The sequence below is a fragment of the Gouania willdenowi genome, chromosome 15 (assembly GCF_900634775.1).
Source record: "Gouania willdenowi chromosome 15, fGouWil2.1, whole genome shotgun sequence".
In the NCBI taxonomy this organism is placed as follows: domain Eukaryota; kingdom Metazoa; phylum Chordata; class Actinopteri; order Blenniiformes; family Gobiesocidae; genus Gouania; species Gouania willdenowi.
In genome coordinates this window covers 23,179,492-23,203,315 of record NC_041058.1, presented here as the reverse complement: position 1 = coordinate 23,203,315, position 23,824 = coordinate 23,179,492, and the positions used below count along the sequence as shown (strand labels likewise).

The following is a 23,824-nucleotide window of genomic DNA, read 5'->3' as shown; positions in this document are numbered from 1 at the left end:
AAACTTGAATTTGAGTTAATCATTTAGTTATCTGCATACAAGAAAATCACATATGCTATATGGTGTATCATATTTTCAAAGCTGTGATTTTTATTTATTTGTTTATCTATTTTTCTCCTGGGTCAACATTTTGAACCAAACATCACAAGCTACAATAGTTTTAGAGTAAAACACTAAACGCCACATAAACAACGTTAGCTCTGTAATGGTTCTATAGTAACTTCGCCCTTATGATGTTGAATCCCATGTTTTTTATTTTATTTTTTTAAATCCTTATTCATTTTATTTCTATAGAAACTAATACGTAAATGTATCTTCCCTTGTTGTGATATTTGTTTTTTCCGCGTTATTTTCATACTTCAACTTAACTAAAGTCAAATTTTATCATTTAGCTGCTTAATTAACCCAGCAATATACAATACATTACATAAATAAAATGATTCCCAAATGCACATTTTTTTTAAATTATTAAAGAAGCTATTTACGCTCACTAAAAAAAAATAGTTTCAATGTGACACATTTAACCGGACGCATTGTATGATATTTATAATGTAGCATTGTTTTTCATATGTCAGTCAGAAACCTAAAATAGCCTTATTTCTAAATAGGTGAACCAAGTCCACGACACAGTGATGGTTTCTTTAAATGAGTGTCTGGTGCTGCTGCGCCCCCTGCTGGCCGCTCACCGCAGCACATGGTTGTCTGACTGCCACCGTGTCCTCAGCTCTGACGCTGCGTCTGTGGACGGCTTATTTACGGCCCTTTTCTTTTGCCTTGCCTCTCTGAGTTCCGTGGCTGATAAGGTGTTTAAAGGGTTTTTATTGCTCACTTTTATCCTCCCGTTTCAAGGGTCGGTACATGAAACCTCCAATCTGGATCGAGGCGGAAGTAACAGGAAGAAGAAGATAGAGGAATTCTCTCGTTCTTCTCGGGAGAAACTGGTCCAATCTAAGAACAAAATGTTCTCCAAATTCACATCCATCCTACAACATGCTGTGGAGGCGGTGAGTTTTCACCTCAACATGTTTGTGTCTGTCTTTGACTGCTGTCTTTTGTTGTGCAACTAGTAACGTCAGCCTTACAGGATCAGCTGCTAGCTAGCATGCTAGCTACCTAGCATGTGCTAATGTTACCGTTCTGTGTTTGTGTTGGCAGAGTTTGTGTTTGATTAAATGCGGTGAGCCGAGGTTGTTATGCGTTTTGTTCGCTGTGACAATACTAAACACACTATGTCCTCAATGTGACACACCAGCTGTGCTCAGACACAAAGACTTTATTAGCCTCAACATGCTAAGCTATGTAGACTAGCTTTCCTGCTACTTACTCTGTTTTCTAAAGAAACACACGCCACACTATCTGGCAATTTATCAGCATTGTCTGCTGTCCAATCATTCTTTAAAGTTATTTTTATGCTCTATATTTTTGCTCAGTGTCGTTCTCTTTAAAGGCAGTGTTGGCACATCTATGTGTTAGCTGTGCGTTTGTCGGTGTTTTGGTTCAAGTGGTGAGCATTTTAATTAGTGATCCACTACAGTGGGGACAGTAAACAATAGATGAGCTTTCTGCTCACCTAGTTTCCGTTGTGTTAGAATATTTGCACACATCTGGATTTAGATTCCCCTTTCACTACACATTCAGTGTCTACATTTAATGGATACATCTGGACTCGGTTGGATAAGTTGGTAAATATTTATAGTACTAAATAATTATACTTAATTAATGTATGGAGCTAGCATGCCTTCACCTCCTGTCTCTGCACGTCACATACATTAACCAACGTAGAATGTAGTGCAAAAAAGGAATATAGTGCATCCGCGATGATTGGTCATTTCTAAGTTGAAATGGATCACCAGCGAGTGAAGTAACCAGGCGAAGCAGACCACCACAGAAAAGTGTCTGACGCTAGCCTTCAAGCTTAGTTGCTTTATGTCAAAACAATTCAGACCCCAGGCATACACTACGTATCCCTTGTTTATATATATTTTTTCATTATATTTAATAAATGTAAGCCTTTTTCCCCTCCATATTCTGCAGACACGTGAACATAATTACAGGTGTAGTCATGCTGTTTGAGAACAGCTGTTTTCTTTTGTCTCTAGAAAGTGAACTTCATAGCGGTCTTACGTAAAACAATGTTGTCTTGTCTTCTTAAGTTCTTACAGTAGGCTACGTATTTTAAAATGCCAATAAAATTTAGATTTTTTTTTTGGCCATCGCTATTCATACGGAAACATATGAATAATCAATCATTCTATTCATACGGAGCGCTCCTCATTGGCCAGTTTAGGTGACGTGATAGGTGCACCACGTGACTTAAATTTCCGTCATATTTATTTTTTAGCTACCCGCTAACACTTTTATTTTAGCCCCAACCCTGTCTTTAACCCTAACCCAGGAAATACCCTAATTTGTTTAATTTTGTGTACACAGTATATATTTTAAAGGTAGAATTTGCTGTGTTAAATATGTTAAAATGAAAAAAATATATATAACAAAAGTGGGATTCGAACCCACGTTAGCGGAAGGAAGGATCCTTGAGTGCGGTGCCTTAGACCACTCGGCACGTTACGCTTATGTAGAAAAGGTCCAGAAAACACACCCATAGTACTGGAGGCTTTTGATATGTTTTCGTATGATCAATAAGTTATGAAACTCATCCCCGTCACAGAAACATTATGCTCTGAATAATATGTACATGTTTAACATTAGAAACACGCTGAATGCTTATGTTTTGATGTTTCTCTCCTTCAGCTGGCCCCATCACTGCCCTTACAGGAGGACTTTGTCTATCACTGGAAGGCCATTACTCATTATTACATTGAGACTTCTGGTAAGGAATACATAAAATAACATGTTTTTTCAATGTTTGAAGAAAAAGTTTTTTTCAGCCTTTTATTATCTTTACTTGTGTACTGTTGGCTACTGGCCAAATAATAGGAGTACCCAGTGGCTACATTTTTATATTCTATTTATTGGTATTCTTCAACTGTCCATTAGATCATGTGTTTTTTAATGGTATTTGAACACATTCCTGGATGAATCTGTATTGCGTAGACTAGAGAATAGTAATGATTAGTTAAATTGGAGGAATTAGGATGCATTCCTTGAATGTCGTGGCAGATGTGTGGGTAACGGGAATTCCCAGACAATGAATTCTTGCTGTTTGCTCTTCTGTTTTGGGAATTCAGGACATTTTCTGTCAGCAGGCTTGTCTTAACCCATTCCTATGTCTGGTTCAACATTTACCTCAGCTTTATGCTTTTTATTGATCTATTTCTGACGTTTTGGTCGTTTCAGGTTTTGATTATCACTGCTTTATTTTAAAGATCTGTGCCGCAATTTATTATTGATAGATGAAGAAAATGTCTGTATTCTAATACTTGTAATAATTTGTCCTATTAATGTTAGAAATTAAAATGAGGAATGTTTCTGTGTATTCCTTGAGATATGTTCCAGTTCCTCTAAGGCAGGGGTGTCAAATTAATTTTAGTTTGGGGGTCAAATATGGATTAGTTTGAACTTAAGTGGACCACAGATTTTAGGCGGTAAAATAAGTAATTTTAGTGTTATTGTGCCCTAGTTTGCACTTCGACTTTAAATTTCCTTGGTTTTAAGACCAATTTCTCTATAATTTGGGGACATTTTGTGAAATAATTTGAGGTAAATTGCAGGATTTCGGATTTTTTTAAATTTCTTTCAACAATTTGTGAATAAAAATCATATAAGAACAGGAGAAACAGAGATCTGCAAAATATTTTGGTGTTTCATCTACAATTGAATTAGTTGGTAATTTACACAATGATTCATGTTTATTTTGTGATTTTTAATTCAAAATGGTTTTTTTTATTTTAATTTCTTACTTTAAAGTGCAGTTTTTAATTGTTGAGATTTCTCAGGAAATGTTTTTTTAAACAGAGTAGGAGCTGGTTTTAGTGAGTTTGCAGATTGTTGTCTTATCAGCCTGGTTTAGCCTTCAGGTAGTTGAAATGCAGTGTGAGTGTGTAGCTGAGAACATTCCAGCAGTTTGCCAACGCCCCCAATGAAAATAACATATTTGAAACCTTTCAAGAATCTTCATTTTGACAAAGCAACGTTGCATCACAGCATTTCACAGACCTAGGCTGGGCAATATGGCCTTTTTTTTTAATATCTTGATATTTTCAAGCTCTATCACTATATACAATATATATCTTGATATTTTGCCCTTGCCTTGAGATGATGCTTTGATGCATACAATTGAACCAGAATGGCAAAACTCAATATATATAGATGTTTTCTCTGTGATGTAATTGGGGTTTCCACTAACTATTATAGCATAGCATAGCTATTTTTAATTGTTATAATTAACTAGCAATCAATTATTTATTTATTATTACTGACAACTGTGAATTTATCAGATGCATAATATATAAACAGTTGCCACTACTAGCACTCGCATGCACAGACACACACACTGTAATGATTGCCTTCTGAGGACTGTCCCTTCAAGGGAGCCATGGTAACGTGAGGTCAGAGTTGAGTCAGACCTTCCTTCTTCCTGATTTGTATTGAGCGCATGTACGAAGTTTAATGTTACTTTTCTGTTACCGTCCCGTCTGAAACGACATAGAAGCAGGGTTTGAGCTTCCTCTGGATATATTAAACACGCAGTGTGACGGTAACAAGTTGTTTTGAGTCCTGTTTACAACGTTATTGACCTGCAGAGGCCTCTGGATCTCTGCCACACACACACAAACACACACACACACACTCACTCACTCACTCACTCACTCACTCACTCACTCACTCACTCACTCACTCACTTTTCCTGAGCATTATGCCTGTCATAGACTTTCTTATTATGGGGACCATGTCCTTAGCAATATGGTAGGCTACTGCCTTGGTAATCTAGTCCCACTTTCATGAGACACAGCACGAATCATTGTAGCTTTCAGTGTGGTTTGTTTCAGCTACGATCACAGGGATGAGGGAGAGAGAGGCGGAACGGGGTTAAGAGGGACAGATAAAGGGGAAAAAGGCTTACCGGTGGTTCTACGGAAGAATCTTTTAATGTTACATGAATTATATCGATATTATGATATAGTCCTATGCTATATCTCCTAGATAAATATATCGATATTTATTAAAAATTCGATATATTGCCCAGCCTTACAGCAGATATCATTGAACATTATTCTTTTGTGTCCAAACATTGTTTATTTGTAGATGACAAAGCCCCCGTCACAGACACCAACATCCCGTCCCACTTGGAGCAGATGCTGGACATCCTGACCCAGGAGGAGGGTGAGCGGGAGTCTGGTGAAACTGGACCCTGTATGGAGTATCTCCTACATCATAAGATCCTGGAGACTCTCTACACGTTGGGCAAAGCAGACGTAAGAGAGTATTTTTAGATTGTGCGGACTTGGCAAAATGACTCACTGAAGCAAACAAGGCATCTGTAATTGTGTAGGAAGCATATATTTAAATATATTGTTTATGTTCTTTCTTTAGTGTCCTCCAGGAATGAGGCAGCAGGTGCTCACCTTTTACACTAAGCTGCTAGCACACATTCGACAGCCGCTTTTGCCCCACATTAACGTTCACAGGCCTGTACAGGTGAGTTTACATGTGTTTAGAAGTGTCTTGTACCTAGTCCAGTCTGTTGACTGACAGGTTGTGTAACGCCTGTCCCCCTGTGACTGACAGAAACTGATCCGTCTGTGTGGGGAGGTGCTGGCTGCTCCCACTGAAAACGAAGAGATCCAGTTCCTCTGCATAGTCTGTGCCAAGCTGAAGCAGGATCCCTACCTTGTAAACTTCTTCCTGGAGGTGAATAGCTGTGATTTCTCCTGCAGGGTCAGACATTATTAGATTCTTCTTCTAAACCTTTGACCAGATATTTCTTGATGGGTTTTACAGAACAAGTCAAAACGAGCTGAGATAAGGAGCCCAGTGGTGACTGCAGGAGCAAAGGAGAGCGTGGTAGCTCCAGACACGGGTCAGACTCCCACTGAGCAGCCCAGTGCTGCTGCTGCTTCTGCCTCCAGTCCACCCAGTAACAACAACAACACCAACAACTACAATCTGGTCTCATCCTTGCTCAACCTCACAAAAAGTCCTGTAAGTAACCACCAGGGAGGTCCTGTTTTAAGTAGGGATGCACCAAAATGAAAATTCTTGGCCAAAACTGAAAATGAGAAAAGCAAGGTCGAAAACTGAAACTGCATTTATGACTCTGAGTGTGTACTAACATCACTAAAATTGAAACAGTGCAATTGGATAAATTAATATTAATGCTTCAATAAATAAATAAATAAAGAATGACAAAATATCTATTCAGCACCGACATTCCAACAATGCACAATATGAAATAAAAAATAAAACTTTGAACTTGTCCTCACTCATACATTAAATAATAATTTACAGGCCTATTACTGACTGAGCTACTGAAAGAATCAAAATAAACATGTTTTCTCATTAAAAAACAAAGTGAAGTTCTTGATGAAAATTGGCTTCTTAGCTTTTTTTACTATCCAAACGTCTGAGAGAAGCACACGCTCTGTGTGCTTTGATTGCGGCATGCATCATTTCTTGTGCGCGCTGGTTTAATTTGAACTCCATCCAAGTAATGATCTTTATAACGGGGACCAAGTACAGTTGTGATGATGCTTTACTGCTCAGATGTATTGAAATACAGATGCTCCTTGAGTTCGTGGACAAGTTGACCAGTTTCAAGACAAGTGCGCGTTAGGGATGTCCCGATACAACTTTTTCACTTCCGATATGATAACGATATTGCAGCCTTGTGTATCGGCATATACCGATATTGATCCGATACGTTATCAGCACGAATCATACATACTTTTATTGCTTATTTTGTAGTGTGGAATGTTAGAAAAGGCTTGATCATGTGATGTTACTCAAACAGAGAACAACAGTCAGCAACACTAGGTTACTTTGTTGGAGTGTGAACCACAGTCACCTATGGATAAAAGTGTTGGAGCGGAAAATTTTATCGGAGCGCTTATAACGGTGATTTTAGATGCAGTCCAATAAAATGTGATCTTCGTTTTCTGGCTGATATCAGACCGATATCAATATCGGATCGGGACACCTCTGGTGAGCGTTGATCGCGAAGTTTTGCTCGCGTCTTTACAACATCTTGTTTTGGTGACCAGGGTTTTGACCGAAAATGCACTTTTGGGCTAAAAATGTTCGGTGGCCAGAATTTCGGTGCATCCCTATTTTTAAGTGGTGATGATAATCCAAAGGTTTGTGTTCCTCTCCCTAGGATGGGAGGATAGTGGTGAAGGCATGCGAGGGCCTGATGCTGCTGGTCAGTTTACCAGAGCCGTCTGCTGCCAAGTGTTTAACTGAGAACACGGAGCTCTGTCAGCTGCTCACTGACAGGCTGGTGTCGTTCTACCAAGCTCTGCCTCAGTCCATGGACCCTCTGGACATCGAGACAGTGGAATCAGTCAACTGGGGGTAAACACAGAAATATGTCTCACACAGAAAGTGTTTGAAATGCTTAAAGAGTAACTAAAACCCTGGTTTCTGCTGAGCTGCCACTAGGGTGCGAATTCAAAAAAATGCCTTGATTATGGGCTGGGCTCAGTAAGACACGCCCAGTCAGGGAGCTGAGCTCTACTTAACTCCTACAATCACAAGCACACACAATCCTGACATGAAGCGCACACACACAGCCCTACAGACACTATAGCATTCACGCACACACAGCCCTACAGACACTATAGCATTCACGCACACACAGCCCTACAGACACTATAGCATTCACGCACACACAGCCCTACAGACACTATAGCATTCACGCACACACAGCCCTGCAGACACTATAGCATTCACGCACACACAGCCCTACAGACACTATAGCGTTCACACACACACAGCCCTACAGACACTATAGAATTCATGCACACACAGCCCTACAGACACTATAGCATTCACGCACACACAGCCCTACAGACACTATAGCATTCACGCACACACAGCCCTACAGACACTATAGCATTCACGCACACACAGCCCTACAGACACTACAGCATTCACGCACACACAGCCCTACAGACACTACAGCATTCACGCACACACAGCCCTACAGACACTATAGCATTCACGCACACACAGCCCTACAGACACTACAGCATTCACGCACACACAGCCCTACAGACACTATAGCATTCACGCACACACAGCCCTACAGACACTACAGCATTCACGCGCACACAGCCCTACAGACACTATAGCATTCACGCACACACAGCCCTACAGACACTATAGCTTTCACGCACACACAGCCCTACAGACACTATAGCATTCACGCACACACAGCCCTACAGACACTATAGCATTCACGCACACACAGCCCTACAGACACTATAGCATTCACGCACACACAGCCCTACAGACACTATAGCATTCACGCACACACAGCCCTACAGACACTATAGCATTCATGCACACACAGCCCTACAGACACTATAGAATTCACGCACACACAGCCCTACAGACACTATAGCATTCACACGCACACAGCCCTACAGACACTATAGCATTCACGCGCACACACAGCCCTACAGACACTATAGCATTCACGCACACACAGCCCTACAGACACTATAGCATTCACACGCACACACAGCCCTACAGACACTATAGCGTTCACGCGCACACAGCCCTACAGACACTATAGCGTTCACACACACACAGCCCTACAGACACTATAGCATTCACGCACACACAGCCCTACAGACACTATAGCATTCACGCACACACAGCCCTACAGACACTATAGCGTTCACACACACACAGCCCTACAGACACTATAGCGTTCACGCACACACAGCCCTACAGACACTATAGCATTCACACGCACACAGCCCTACAGACACTATAGCGTTCACGCACACACAGCCCTACAGACACTATAGCATTCACGCACACACAGCCCTACAGACACTATAGCGTTCACACACACACAGCCCTACAGACACTATAGCGTTCACGCACACACAGCCCTACAGACACTATAGCATTCACACGCACACAGCCCTACAGACACTATAGCGTTCACGCACACACAGCCCTACAGACACTATAGCATTCATGATGTGTCTGTAGATACACACGTGGCTTGATGAACCCAGAATCTGCTCTTCATAGAAACAGAGTCACAAACATCACTGCTGCAGAAAGGAGGTCCTCATTGGAGCTGTCAGTCAAAGCTCACTGAGGGCTGTGATAGGAGGAAAACTAGTCCCTCCTCTCAGCTTTTATATGAAGGGCGGGGCCAACAATGACAGTTGATGATGCACAATGGTACAAATCAGAGCCGTATAAAGAGACAATTGCGTCAACGGAAGTCCAAAATCCTTCACCGTCACGTGATTCATGTAAGACTGAATTCGTAACCCGGAAGAAAATGGCGACCTATTCAAATCAATTGACATCACTGGAATTTTCGGTAATTTGGCGTCAATAACTGCATTATCAACAATATTTTCAACATTATTGGCCTATTTTTAACTTCTGTGTGCTTTCAATCTCACTTAGGGTTTCTAACTTCCCTTTCCTTCTGCCATGATCATAATTAGTTGAGTTTTTACATGATATTTACAGTTAGGAGAAACTCAAAGCTTAAAAAATTAAATCCACTTGCTGTTTAGAAATCTCAAATATGCAGTTTAAATTCATAGCAATATCACAAATAATAGCTTTCCTCCCTTTTAGTTTACATTAAATTTATCATCCTAGCTCGTACTCCTCCAAAAATCCATTCCTAATTTTTCACTCTTCACTGTACAATCATATGTCCTAAAGTAATATTTAATTCATTAATTTAATTTAAAAGTATTTCATTTATTTATTTCATTTTTATTTCAAACTTATTTTGTCTAATTCCACATCGTTGGATAAAATGTCATTAATATAATTGAACCTTGAGGTTAACGCTGTGTTACTTATCCAGTAACGTGAGCATATCCTTACCTGTTATCTGCTATTTATCCCTTAATCTACTAGTTTATTGGGGGATAATCCACTGACATGCTTTAATGCACACGTTAATGAGTTTATATATGTTGATAATAATAATATCAATATGATTATTTAAACATGTTACCGTTCAAAAATGCATCACAAACTCTCTCTCTGCTGTGGCTTCAAAAGGCTTCATCATCAGTTAATCGCTCACTTTCGGGGAACGAATGTGAGTCAGCATGAACCGACATTGCTGTGAAAAAACTGAACCATTGGAGTGAACGGAGTTGACGTAACTCTCTCTCTATACGGCTCTGGTCCAAATGACACCTTGTATTCTGTCTCAGCCAATAGCAAAATTCAATAGTAATAGTTGGTGTTCAACCCTGAGAGGACAGTCACTCTGACATTTTACAACTAAATACGCTAAATTAAAATATTTTTACTAAAATGTTAAAAGTTGGACGAGGATCAATCACCAGCACTATTTAATACCCAAATACATATGTATTCAGCAGAAATAAATGGGTTTGGGGTTCAGTTGCTTTTTAATTTAGTAAAAAAGACTTAATTTTTTCTTTCTCTTCTTGAAGTCTAGACGTGTATAACCTGAAAGAGGATGCTGCTGTGTTCACGGGGAAGAGGGCTCTTATCTCCTTCCTGTCATGGTTGGATTACTGCGACCAGCTCATCAAAGAGGCTCACAAGGTTTTACTGCTGACTCACTGCTTTATTCTACTTCCACCTCTCACCAGTGATAGGGCAAATTAGTTTAAAAAAGTAATTTGTTATAGTTACTACTAGTTACTTTCTCTAAAAAGTAACTGAGTTAGTAACTGAGTTACAGCTTTGTAAATGTATCTAATTACTAGGTAAAGTAATTTTTGCGTTATTTTTTTTGAAAAACCTTCAAACAGGAAAAAGAATTCACATTTTTATAGGGTTTCAAGGGCCAGCAGTATAAAGTAGAACAGCATAGATGTTTATTTTATTTATTTTATTGGAAATAAAACTACAGTGCATCAGTTTAAACAAAAAGTGCTTTTAATTCAACGTAGTGCAAAATGAAAAAAAGGTGATTCAATTTTTTTACCAAAACAAAATTGAGCAGTTTGTTAACAATTAGTGCTTTTTAAATACAATGAATACAATAACTTCAACTTATGTTGATTTGTGTCAGAGAGAGAAATTAAAGCTCTGAATGAGTCCACAGTTGCTAATGGTAGCATGTTTTCACTCGTATACCTGCCTATTAGAGCATTCAGTTCAGTCTGTGGGGAAGAAAAATCCAGCCTTTGCTGCTTTAACGCAGTGGCTCCATCTCCATGTCCTTCCCTGATGTCACCTGACCTGCTCCGAGCAGCACTGGCAGCCTTAATAGCGTTATTTGTTTTGGTCACTAGCTTAGCAGCAGCGTGCACCGCTAAGACATGTTTCATTAGATTAGAATAACTTACGTATGAAGTGGACTCTTTTTTCCTTTTACAACCAACAGGTTGAAGTAGTGATTGTACTTTCACGCTGTAAACGCCAGTTTTAAAACAACAGACTGCTCCAGGCTCCACATTGTCACATCTAGTCCTCTCTGTTCTCTGTCTCGTGTGAAACACTGAGCTAGGTAGCAACGCCCACTTACCTGAACTCTGGCACAGATTGGCTTACCATGAAATTTGACTCCACCTTTAGCCAATCATTATTATGTGTGTGTCTGTGTAAGCCCCTCCCCTCACCTTACTTGCAGCTTCTGTCTCATCTTGGCTGAGTGAGCCGTTGGGTCAGATAACAGCTTATCAGTGCATAAAAATAACGTGCCACATTTCATTGTCGCTAACGGTAACGCCGTTGTAACGGACAAAATAGTAATTAATCAGATTACCCACTACTGAAAAATGATAATGCCGTTAGTAACGCCATTATTCCCAACACTGAACTTCCTTCTTGTTTTTTCCAGTCAGCAGCTGTTGTGATGGCCAAAGCTGTGAGGGAACGATTCTTTGTGGCTGTGATGGAGCCACAGCTCATGCAGACGTACGTACCAGCGTCAGACTGACCATGTGGCACGTCTGTGTGAGACTAATACACACAGGTGTTTGTGTGCCACAGGTCAGAGGTGGGCATCCTCACCTCCACAGCACTGCTCAACAGAATCATCAGGCAGGTGACGTCTGAGGCTCTGCTGCTGCAGATGGTTTACTTCCTGTTGGGGGAGGAGAGGGACGCAGAGACTGCAGCTACCATCACTAACGACCCGCTACGACACAGACTGATCGAGCACTGTGATCACCTGTCAGATGAGGTGAACGTGATATCAGTAGGATTAGAATATAGTCTAAGGAGAGCATAAGTGTGCATCTCAGGGTGAGCACGTCATCTGCAGCAGCTCGTTTATTGAACACTGATGAATCTCAGATCTGACTGTCCAACTATTTTTATTCTATGTACAACGTAAAGGCACAGGTTGATCAAACAATCTTAAATATCAAGTGAAACAAGCTGTCATCTATGCAGAGGGTGATTCAGACACATTTATAAATGATGCTCTGCTTTAGGTCACCTCAGCTCCATCATTATTGAACATTTTACATTTAAGACATTGTAATATATAGGAAGCCAGTAGTTTTTTTCACTGCAAACATCATTTCTGTCTCCTCAGTAATAAAGCAGGATACGCTGGAGGATCACAGACACTGTCAAAGTCCACGTTGCATTATTTCCCTCAAACCTGCAGCGCTACACACTCGTGCAGGCTTTAGAGCTCACAGTATGTTTTTATTATTTAACTTTATTATTTTTATTTTGTAATATGGAGCTAACTGGTGACTGGGTTGTACAAAAAAAGGCACGACAATAGATAAAAAGATTAAATGAAAACCAAAGGTAGGTAGCACGCTCCAATTTTATATACAGGTATTGTTCAGTTTCTTTGTGGTAATCTTATTTTTTTCCACTATTCATTATTCACTTTATTCTTTTGAAGCCTTAGTGTAAAACATTATTTTCTCCATGCTGTGGATAGTTTATGATGTTTATGTAGAGTCTTAAAGTTGCTCACAGTATAGATGACGGATGATGACGGATGATGCGCTCATCATTTTTGAATGTAGGAAATTCCGACAGTATCTTGATAAAAGAAATGTGTCGTTGATATGAGAGAGAAAGAAAAAGACAGGTTGTTAAAGTGGGCGTTTATCATTTTCACGGATTTCATTGACATTTACAAGTGTTAAGGAAACGCGTTGGGTCTATTTACATACAGTGGGCGTGTCAATTACATTTTCATTTCAACTGCTACTTCTAACAATATGTTATCTCATAATGCTTGTCACAAAATATAAAAATGTCAAGAAAAAAAACCCAACAATTCCACATCAATAAACATCAGCGATGTCTGGATGGGAGAATACACGTCAAAGATCAGTCCATTAAAAAGCAGCAAACAGGAGAATAGGGCCTAATGTGAACAGCACAAATCAATGTTTACATTTTGTTTTTCAAATCCGACCCAGGTCACTTTAATACATGTTCCTAAATCTGATGCATATCTGATTTTTTGCAATGCAACTGCTGTCTAAACCACCAGGTTGCATTTATCTGACCTTTACATCATTAAATGTCACCATTCTTCGTTCCATGAAAAACATATCAATCTTTTATTTAACATGAATGGACTGTTATGGAGCTGAAACACAGCCTGCGTGGTCACATGAGCTCAGGACCTCTTTAGTGCTTGTGGGTCACAGATCATAATCTAAACTGATAGAAGTAATATTTAATGTAATGTGAACAAGCACTCAGAAAAATCCGATTTCTCCAAATAAAAAATCCAAATCGTGTATGAAGACCTGAGGGGTATTCCATAAAGTGGGTTATGTTCAAACTCTGAGTATGTTTGGACTCAAATGAGGGAAACTCTGAGTATCTCATTCCTAAACGCGAGGTATGTTCTTCTCTGAGTATGTTACCATGGCAACATTGTCCGTGAACTAAACTGGTCACTGGCAGGTTTTATCAAAGAAACCCTGGGTTTCTACCTGGCTCCGCCCACCTTAACACCGTTTCTGAAGACTTTAATGAACCTTAACACTCTTCTCTGAAACATATTAGTAACATCACACACCACAGATGTGTTCACATCATTACTAATGTTGTGTTGCTTTATGTTATTTTTTTTTTTTTTTGTGATAACGGTAATTTTCTTCATAACATTGTGGATACAGATCATTTAGTTAAAGACACTGAGAGGTTGATCTGCATTAAAACATCTACTGACGTCTGTAGTAAAGTTCTCTGAATACAAACCTGTGGATAATATAAAGGAGGAGATGATAATTTAAATGAATCCACTTTTAAGGCTCGATTGTTGTTTCATATTTTTATAAAGTTAAATCTGTAGATCACGTCTCTTTGATGGTATGATGGCGCAGTGAATTGTGACGCTGGTCTTGAAATTGATGGGTCGCGGGTTCGCGTTCCGCTTGTGTTTTTTTAATGATATTTTTTAGGAGGTCGAGATGACTCTGGTGACAATATTACATTAAAAATCAATATAAATGATGTGATATCAAGCGTCAGTCACTGTCTTTATATCCAGTGTAACAGGAGGGCTCTCTATGTAGCATCCTATGCTGCTGACACGTCTCCTCAAACACATTTTATTCATATTATTCAATGCTCGTCACGTCACTGAAGCAATAAAGTGATGAAGTGACCAAAAAGTGTGACTAATTACGGGTGATTTAAGCCACTATAATCACTGAAGACTGAACGCACCTTTAGAACAGGCTCATATTCCTTAAACACCAGCTTATTTCACCCATTAGGGTGAATAAATCACTCTCTTCCATTTGGTTGTCACGGCAGCTCGAGTAAATCTCTGATCCATTGATGATGGCTTTTTATCGTGCGCATGCACGTAAGTAACCCAAGGTTTATATACTCAGGGTTGATTGACCCACTTCATACCAGCTGTAATGGAATCAGATACCCAGTTTCCCATCGCAGACCCTGAGTTTATGGATAAACTCAGAGTTTGTTAATCCTCCTTTATGGAATACCCCTCTGCTGTGTGAACGTAGCCTTTGTTGTACTTTGTTTGTGTCCATCATCTAACACCCCCCTCCTCCTTCCTCACTTGCAGATCAGCATCATGACTCTGAGGCTGTTTGAGCAGCTGATCCAGAAACCTGAGCAGCACATCCTCCACAGCCTGGTGCTGCGTAGCCTGGAGGAGAGGAACTACCAGGAGAACAAACCACAGGAGGAGCGAGAACCCCTGGAAAACGGCCAGCCTCATGATGCTGTGTAAGGCTCCGCCCCCTAACTTCTGACCTTGGACTTCAACCAGGACCTCCTGCACAAATGCACATGAAATAAAGAATCTGCATCACATACTGTACCTGTGTTTCTCAGACATGTTGTAAAGTCTTGTGTATTTATGAACTTTGAGCTGATTCATAAGAATGAAATATCACCTAAGAAACAAAATGTATTTTCTTTACTTTGTAAAATATCTTAAAAACATAATTATACCTAATATTTAGAAAACTGTTGGTCTGCCAAGCTACAATAAATACATCAAAGCTGCCACAATTAATCAAAACATCATAAATGCTGAACATTTTAATCTCTTTAACATTATTTGAAATAAACCAATGAAGTGATTTTTTCCTGCCTCTATCGGGGTTACACGGGAACATTAACAGACCAGCGTTCTCTCTACAGAGACCTTGAGGAGGATCCGATGTTCGGTGATGACCTTTCTCCAGACAGCAGGTTGTCAGGCTCTGATTGGCTGAGCTCCTCTCCTCCACAGAGCCCTGATCACATGAGGCCTGACGGGAAGACGGAGGTGCACAAGATAGTGAACAGGTGATGATGAGGATCCCACGCTGCTAACGCTGCTAATGCTAAAAGGTTGTTTCTTGTCTCCTGCAGCTTTCTGTGTTTAGTGCCTGATGAGGCCAAGTCGTCCTATCACGTGGAAGGAACCGGATACGACACCTACCTCAGAGACGCTCACAGACAGGTGAGAACAGCTCTCTGATGACACTGTACTATGTAAACAGTGATGCTAGTGTTTGAATCAGAGCTGTGGCCATTTTTCTACAATCAGTGATTTTACCAACATCAGTTTTTATCCCCCGCCACGAAGTGGAAGAGGGTTATAGGTTTGAGCTCCGTCCAGTTAATGGGGACAGCTTTAACTGTTTCAAATAGGATAATTCAGTGTGTGGCTTCAGGGTATCAATACCTTGATGGAGTTTGAAAATGAGAAGCGCACAATTATTGTTTTCCCCCCCAGGGGCCCCAAAAGAAGAAAAAATGAAAGTCGATTTGTCATTTATTTGCAAGTCAAATATTGTTACAGTTGGTGGTATCGAATCTTTGACACACATCATTTTATGAATGGGGCCCATTACCCCGCATGTGTCACCGGGCACCAGGGGGACCCCGGGTGCCCTGGCCACTCCTTTTTTTGGTAATTTCAAATAAAGTTGTTTTCTTATTTAGTTGTGAGTCAAATATTGCGACAGTTGGTGGTATCGAATCTTTGACACATATCATTATATGAATGGGGCCCATTACTCCGTATGTGCCATGGGGGCCCCCAGGGGCCCCATTTTTTTAAATGACTGCTCTTAATGCTTGTTGAATCGAGCTCTAATTTCACATTGATATTTTATAAGTGGATGTCAACACCCTCTAGGAGATCATTTTAACACCCTTTACCGGTAATTTCTAAATGTATCCGAACACAATCATGTGAAATATCTTTTCAAAGGCAATTCAACGTAGATTAAGATTTTACGTCGCACAATTTAATTTGATTTACTCGGTGGAACAGAGTCATTTCACTGAATTCTCGGGAACGTGGTTCGTGCTATTCCGCGCGGGCCATGGGCTGTAGTTCATCAGAAGTTGTTTTTACTCTGTTTGAGGTATTTTCAAAGGGGAGGGCTTTTCTCAGAAAGGTAGTTAGTAATTTTATATTCTGATGTGATAATATTTTCTTAAGTATACATGTTTAGGACATTTAGGAAAAGCTTGTGAGTTCTAATGAGAACCAATCTGGTGGGGGATGTTGTTGATGTTTGATTCTTGTGATGAAAGATGAGCTGAAACCTTTTTCTCTTTTATTCTTCTTACAGTTCAGGGACTACTGTGGTGTGTGTCAGAGGTGGGACTGGAGAGGACACCCAAAACCTCTGGAAAAGTGTGACTTAGAGCTCCCGTTCTATGAGGGCCACTTCCTGAAGGTCCTCTTTGACAGGATGGGACGCATCCTGGACCAGGTGCATGGTTTTACTATTTTAGCGTAGAATTAAATATGATCGATTAGCTTTATTCTGATGCACAGAAAACACACACACACACCTTTTTTAACACATACGGTTACTTTATAGTCACTAAAGTTTGTTTCATGGTGCTGAGTCATAATTATTGATTGGTAGTGCTAATAAAGTACAAATAATGAAACAATATAGAAAGCATGTATTTAAATTTGCACAAGAGAGCAAGGTTATTAACCAGTCAACTGTTGCCTGGCAACAGCCTTGTCTCCCTTCCAGTGTTGGCGAGCTAAATAACCAATAATCTATTGTAGTTCAATACTGTTGAACATTAAAACATGCTTTAGAACTGTTGTATAAAAGCAATATCACACGAGAGGTAGTGCTGAATGTCAGCACTACCTCTCGTGTTATTATATATCATATAATGTGTGTGTGTACACATAGACAAGGAGTGTGAGAAAATCACAATTCTTCTATTTATTATTATTGTTGTTGTGTTTAAAATGTAATAGTTCAAAATGATGTGAACATTGTATAGTTTTAGTGAAATAACAGCTGTTTGACTCAACCATGTGTGTGTGGTAGCAGAAAGCTGATCATGGTTATAGATGAAATCAAACAGTGTTTGAACGTGGTTGTGTCTGTGTGTCTGCAGCCATACGACGTCAACCTTCAGGTGACGGCCGTGCTTTCCAAGCTGTCCTTGTTACCCCACCCTCACCTGAATGAATACCTGCTGGACCCTTACATCAACCTGGCCCCAGGCTGCAGGTCTCTGTTCTCAGTCATTGTCAGGGTAAGAATCCACACCGTGGACGTCTGACGCCCTACCTGAGGAATTAAATATTCACTATATATTAAGGGTGTAAGAAATTATTGATTTGGCGATATATCGCAATATTTCACTGTGTGATTATCATATCGATCCAAATTTGATTTTTTTTATCTTGTTTTTTCACCAAAAAAAAAACTTGTTCTAACAAACTGTATGTATAGCACATAAACAGTGAACGCACCATCAATGCATTTATGCTTGGGAGTTGATTACACTTTATTTTCATAAAACATACAGGACATTTTTATAGGATTTAAGAACTTTACAGAACCAGAATCTGTTGTAGAAGTAAAAGTTAAACCTTTTAGAAAAATGTAATTTGACAGTTTGATAAACACTTGTTAGTTAGCATTTACTTGTTCTCACAAGTTTACAAGTACAAAATGGTATGAAATACAAGTTAAAGGAGAAATTTTTAATTATTTATATCGTTTATATATATTGTATTGTTTAGTATCAGGATATATTGTATTGTTAGATTCATTGCAATGCACACCCCTAGTATGTATATCCATATTACCTTTCAATACGACACCCAATTCCAATATCTAAATATTTGAATTTGACCTTTTTTTTTTTCTCAGTGATTCTTCTTTTTCACTTTTAGTGTTTAAGGAGGAAATGACACGTAAATGAAAATGATTGGTGACAAAATGCCATTTTCTGATGCCTTTAACATAACATTTGTTGTGTTATGAACAGAAAAGAATATGTTTAGTAGAGCTACACACGTGTGTGATTGAGTTGTTGTAGTGTTGCTGTAGCTGCAGCTCTGTGTGTTCCAGGTAGTTGGTGATCTAATGCTGAGAATCCACCGCATCCCAGACTTCACCCCCAAACTGCTGCTGGTGAGGAAAAGGTTACTGGGCCTGGAGCCTGAAGGCATCACGTACGTATCTATGACGTCTGTTCTCTGCTGTGTCAGCGCTTTCTCACACCTCTGTGACCTCCGTGTGACCTCTGCAGCATCGATCACATGACTCTGCTGGAGGGGGTGATCGTGCTGGAGGAGTTCTGCAAAGAGCTGGCGGCCATCGCCTTCGTCAAGTACCACGCAGCTGCCTCGTCCTCGCCCTGATGCTGGTGCTGGTGCTGGTGCTTCCAGGCCCTCAGCCTCCCACTCACTGCTCCTCTCATACAGACACCATGGAGGATGGATTAGCTCCGCCTCCGTTTGAACCTGAAGCCTTTGGGTTTGTGTGAGAGCTCAGAGCACACACACACACACACACACACACACACACTGCCTGGCCAGCAGACGACTGAAAACAGGAGGCAGAGATGATCCTCTGCCATTTCTCCCACTGCCTCCATCACCTCCACCTCCAGTCTGAGTCTCACAGGATTCTCACTCTGTAATTATGACCTGAAGACCTTTGTCTTTATTTTGTGTCCATGTGTAAATGCCATCGCCTTAGTGTGGATCACGGGGATTATTTCTGTGATGAACAGCTCCCCCTGTGGTTACATAACGACCTGCAGTATCAGAACTACTACTGCACTCTTAAACGCCAAGTCATGTTATTTATTATGTTTGCTTTCACGTTGCCTTTTTTTTTTTTAAGATCAGTCACGGCTGATGCTTTTTACCTTCCTTTGGTTCACTTCCTCCTCGTTGCTCGAAGCGTTGAGGCTTGTGTGAGATCCACCCAAAGACGTCCCTGCCTTTTGTTTTTTTTGCACATGTTGATAATTGTTGTTGTTGCAGTCGTTACACATCCAGTTGTTTTACAGGTGGCAGAAAAGCACGAGTGATTGTCATTGTGTTACATATTATGCAGTGTTGCGTCTCACTTATTCTCAGATGGACAAATGGAAACTTTCTTTTTTTTTTTTTCTTTCCACAAGTGGAAAGAAGCTGAAAATGTTTCTTCTTTGGAGCCAAAATTGTGAAATACTTCAATTTTCTCTGCAGTTAATTTTATTCCTGAGTCGGTGTAAAATTTCCCTGTTGGAGGTTTTGACGTTTCTATTTGGGAACCACATCATCACTCTTTGCAAATTTCCTTTTTTTTTTTTTACAGGCTAATGATCCTAAAAATACATCACGACTTTCAGTGAAGTGTTGTGACTACAAACAGTATTACGTTTTCATCTTGCTACTATTTAAGGAGGGGATTACTCTCTGTGTGTGTGTGTGTGTGTGTGTGTGTGTGTGTGTGTGTGTGTGTGTGTGTGTGTGTGTGTGTGTGTGTGTGTGTGTGTGTGTGTGTGTGTGTGTGTGTGTGTTTTTCCATATCAGAGTTTCAATCTTAATTTTAATGTAACTTGTGTTACGCTCAACTTTTTTTTTCATGTGTGTTTTTAACTTCATGCAAATGTTGCATAGAACCATATTTGCACGCGTATTCTTCACCTTTGGAATGTAAATATTTACATCAAAAAAATATCAAATCAAGGCTTTTATTTTTTCCCCCCAAATATTTTTCCGTTTTATGAACCAAAAAAAAGTCACTTTTCTATTCTGATAGGAACCTTTTTAAACTGATCGATCATGCACATTTTTAACCAACTTGTGTACAGATGTACAGTATATTGTAAGTGTACAATAGCAATACTTGGACATACTACCTGTTGTAAATGCATGCTTAATAAATGTTATTTTTCCATTGATTGTGAGAAAAAGGCCAGTTGATCTGTGATGGTTTCTCACACACAGACGATGCCTTACGTCACACACCGTGGATCTATCTCTGATTGTATTTCTCATGTCACACACACACACACACGGGGCTTTTAACGGGTTGGTGACGACGTGCAGTGGTTATGGTTGTGATCATATCTGACGCCAATTGATTTGTTTTTTTTCCTCGACCAATCACTGTATCACGTTGGCTGTATTCGATTGATGGTTTGTTTGTTTTTTCTTTCTCAAACTGTAAAATGAAGCGCATGCCCCGTAGCACGGCTTCATGACACCATGGGATTGTTTTGTTGACATTTCCGTCCTCATTAAAACACAAAAACAAAAACACGTACAGGAAATGTGCTCAATTCTTGGAACAGGTGTTTTATTAAAAATGTCTGTACAGTTAAACAAAAATACACAAAATAACCATTTCTTTCAGTGACAAAGTGAAACCCATATTGCCCCAAATAATCCCCTCCTTTCAAAATAAAACCAAAAAGTGAATGGTAAAATTCCATCTCGTAACCAAAAAAAAGCTTAGATGAGGTTACAAAAGGACACGAGCAGGCATAAATAAAATAACATAAAATAAAAACAAGTGAATGACATCTTTGCCTGAAGTGCAGTCAGAAAACACTCTTTAGCTTCCAGCCTGTAGTGAACTCTGGGACTGGGAGCAAACCCAGCATCTCACTGGTTTAGTTGGGCTTGTTTTGGGGGAACGAGGCACTGCGGTGCAGAAACGAGGCTGAGAGTCCCAATAGGTCATTCCTAATGTCCAATCAAGCTGTACGTTATTTTTTTTAAAACATTGATATGACTTGTGTCAGGGTTGAGGTCAATTATAATTGCATAATTGAAAATTAATTACAATTATGACTTCATTATAATTGTAATAATATAAAAATGCTGCTGTTACAATCATAATGTAAATCACTGTTTATTCAGTTTTATGGAGAACTGTGTTTTTACTGTAAAGCAGTTTGTGATTTCTATCTGTGAAAGGTGCTAAAAAATAAAACTTCATTGAGTTCAACTGGCAAATAAATTCTATAAAAACTCATTAAATTAAATGTGAACCATGTTACAGTTCTGTCTTACACGCACGTACTCAATTATTAAAATATGTTTTATATCAACTTTCAGTTCTAAGAGGATCATTTTACCTTTAAAATAAATTGAAATAAATGCTTAAACTAACAGGATAGTCAAACCGACCCATTATAAGAGACGCTTAATACATTTATGGGCTTATTTATTAGGGGCTCAGTGATTTTCTGTAACTGAATTTGAACTTTAGTATTTGAGAAGATAATTGTAATTTAATTTAATTACACCATAATTGTAATTGAAGATGGATAATTAAAAAACAGAATTGTAATTGACCCTAACCCTGACCTGTGTTGATCACATAGCACTGAGGAAGCTGTACTTAGCACAGAAACACATGTTGACCCATTATAGAGCACTAAGCATAGATTCATTGTGCTATATTGTCAGTTGCTGAAGTTTTTTTTTTTGTGCATCTGGTTTGATAAAGTTACAGATTAGATATGGGAACATGTTGTAGAACTTCTAATCGTGTCTAAACCAGTGGTTCTCAACCTTTTTTGGGTCGTGGTTTCATTTATGTGTCACATTTCTAGCAAACACGGACTTTTTTCCTTTTGTTTTAGAAATTAATTTGTGATCATGTTCATTAAAGTGTGTAACAATAGATCATTTTATACTGAACTAGTTTTATATTTGAGTAAGTTTAAGTATAATTAAAAAAATGTAATTTTACTCAATTTGTACCAATTATAACTAATATATAATTGAATTCACAACAAGGTTGATAAACACTGGTCTAAGCTGTTACACGAGTCGAATATCACCAGATATTTTGCACATCTGGAGTATGAATAATGTCGAGATGATGTACAGATGTTAGTGAAATGATACTATTACTGGGGCAGCACGTTTTAATATATAACATGTCAGTTTACTACATTTTATACGTGTTTATTTCATCACTGACCAACACATGATGCACACAGTGGTGTTAGAAACAGCATTATTCATGTGAAGTCTTGTATTTGACCAAACATCAGGCTGTTACTGGGATAATAAAGTCTGTAATTTACTCATCCCTGGGCTAAGATGCTCATATAAGAGCCAATAACGTGATGTTTTTCATATAGTTTGGAACGGACCAGGGAACCTATTAATTTGGATTAATCTTATTAATGGTTCATCTTCACTTTGGGTCATTTTAAGATGCTACCATTAATCTGAAAGCAACAGTCCTGCAAACTCCAGCTGGAAATGTGAAAAAAAAACATCCAGCGTTTACATTTGCCCTGTAGTGAAAAATGCTGCGTCAGCATTCCAACACCTTCTTTTATATGTAGCTCAACCTCTCTCATGTACATACAAAACATTACGTATAAAACTACATGCTGCAGCACAAACTAAAGCAAAGATCTGCTTTAAAAAAAAAAAAACTGTACATACTCAAACTTCTTTTGTTTTTTTTGTCCTTTTTGTTGTCACTTGATCATGGATCAGCTGTGCACTAACTGCTCACACTGGAACATTCAGACAAATAATGTCTCTTTGGGTGGTGTGAAGCTGTGGCACTTTGCAATGTGTGTGTACATAGAATTACAAATTTAAAAAAAAAAACAAAAAACACACGCACCCAAAAAAACAAATGAAATACACAAACAAACCGCATAGAAAATAGGTTCCAATGATAGTGATATTCCTCCTATGTAATGATTGGATATATATATTTATATCAAAACATAATGTATACTTTATAAGGAAGGGACTGTCACACATATGCCCTTGATTGTGTCTAAATGGATTTAAACGTCACATTCAGAGGTGTGACATGAGACTGTGGGAAGGCATCAATAAATAAGTCTGTTATGTGTGTGTGTGTGTGTGTGTGTGTAGCTGGCTCTTCCTCCTCTTCCTCAGTCACTCTTTGAGTTTTGTGCTGCGTCCATGTTCACCACCTGCAGCTCCGTCAGGTTACTGCTGCTGCCGCTCGACTGCTGGCCAATCACCACCTGGAAAACAAACATGGTGCGTTCAGGT

General features: G+C 39.3%; 2 protein-coding genes across 10 annotated transcripts in view; one reads left to right on the top strand and one right to left on the bottom strand.

Moving 5' to 3' along the window:
• Positions 1–690: 690 nt before the first annotated feature.
• Positions 691–21,093, top strand: fhip2a (FHF complex subunit HOOK interacting protein 2). The gene is made up of 17 exons (XM_028467928.1): positions 691–1,004; positions 2,752–2,830; positions 5,206–5,375; positions 5,494–5,598; positions 5,689–5,811; positions 5,902–6,102; positions 7,274–7,470; positions 10,575–10,689; positions 11,933–12,009; positions 12,085–12,277; positions 15,119–15,282; positions 15,703–15,849; positions 15,916–16,006; positions 17,130–17,273; positions 17,929–18,069; positions 18,894–18,997; positions 19,075–21,093. The coding sequence occupies exons 1-17, from the start codon at positions 960–962 to the stop codon at positions 19,184–19,186; spliced, it is 2,208 nt and encodes a 735-aa protein (XP_028323729.1). The 5' UTR covers positions 691–959; the 3' UTR covers positions 19,187–21,093.
• The window catches only part of srfb (serum response factor b), a 49,605-nt gene continuing 36,471 nt past the window's right edge, over positions 10,691–23,824 (bottom strand). For 5 of the 9 annotated variants that reach the window (XR_003675587.1, XR_003675586.1, XR_003675583.1 and 2 more), the window contains 3 exons: positions 21,939–23,796; positions 19,714–19,716; positions 10,691–10,702 (listed from right to left, as the gene is read on the bottom strand). Coding sequence is in view for 2 of the 9 variants with exons in the window: in XM_028467930.1 (XP_028323731.1) it covers positions 23,701–23,796 (96 nt within the window). In the remaining 7 variants the exon portion in view is untranslated. Of the gene's footprint in view, positions 10,703–11,677; positions 11,694–19,713; positions 19,717–20,232; positions 20,254–21,938; positions 23,797–23,824 lie in introns of those variants that run through there. The other 4 variants (XR_003675584.1, XM_028467930.1, XR_003675585.1 and 1 more) reach the window with 2 other exon arrangements.

Excerpts from the sequence above, each read along its gene's own strand:
- fhip2a (XM_028467928.1), top strand. The coding sequence starts at position 960 with ATGTTCTCCAAATTCACATCCATCCTACAACATGCTGTGGAGGCG. Across the intron at positions 5,599-5,688 it reads ACGTTCACAGGCCTGTACAG|AAACTGATCCGTCTGTGTGG; the intron begins GTGAGTTTACAT and ends TGTGACTGACAG. Across the intron at positions 10,690-11,932 it reads TCATCAAAGAGGCTCACAAG|TCAGCAGCTGTTGTGATGGC; the intron begins GTTTTACTGCTG and ends TGTTTTTTCCAG.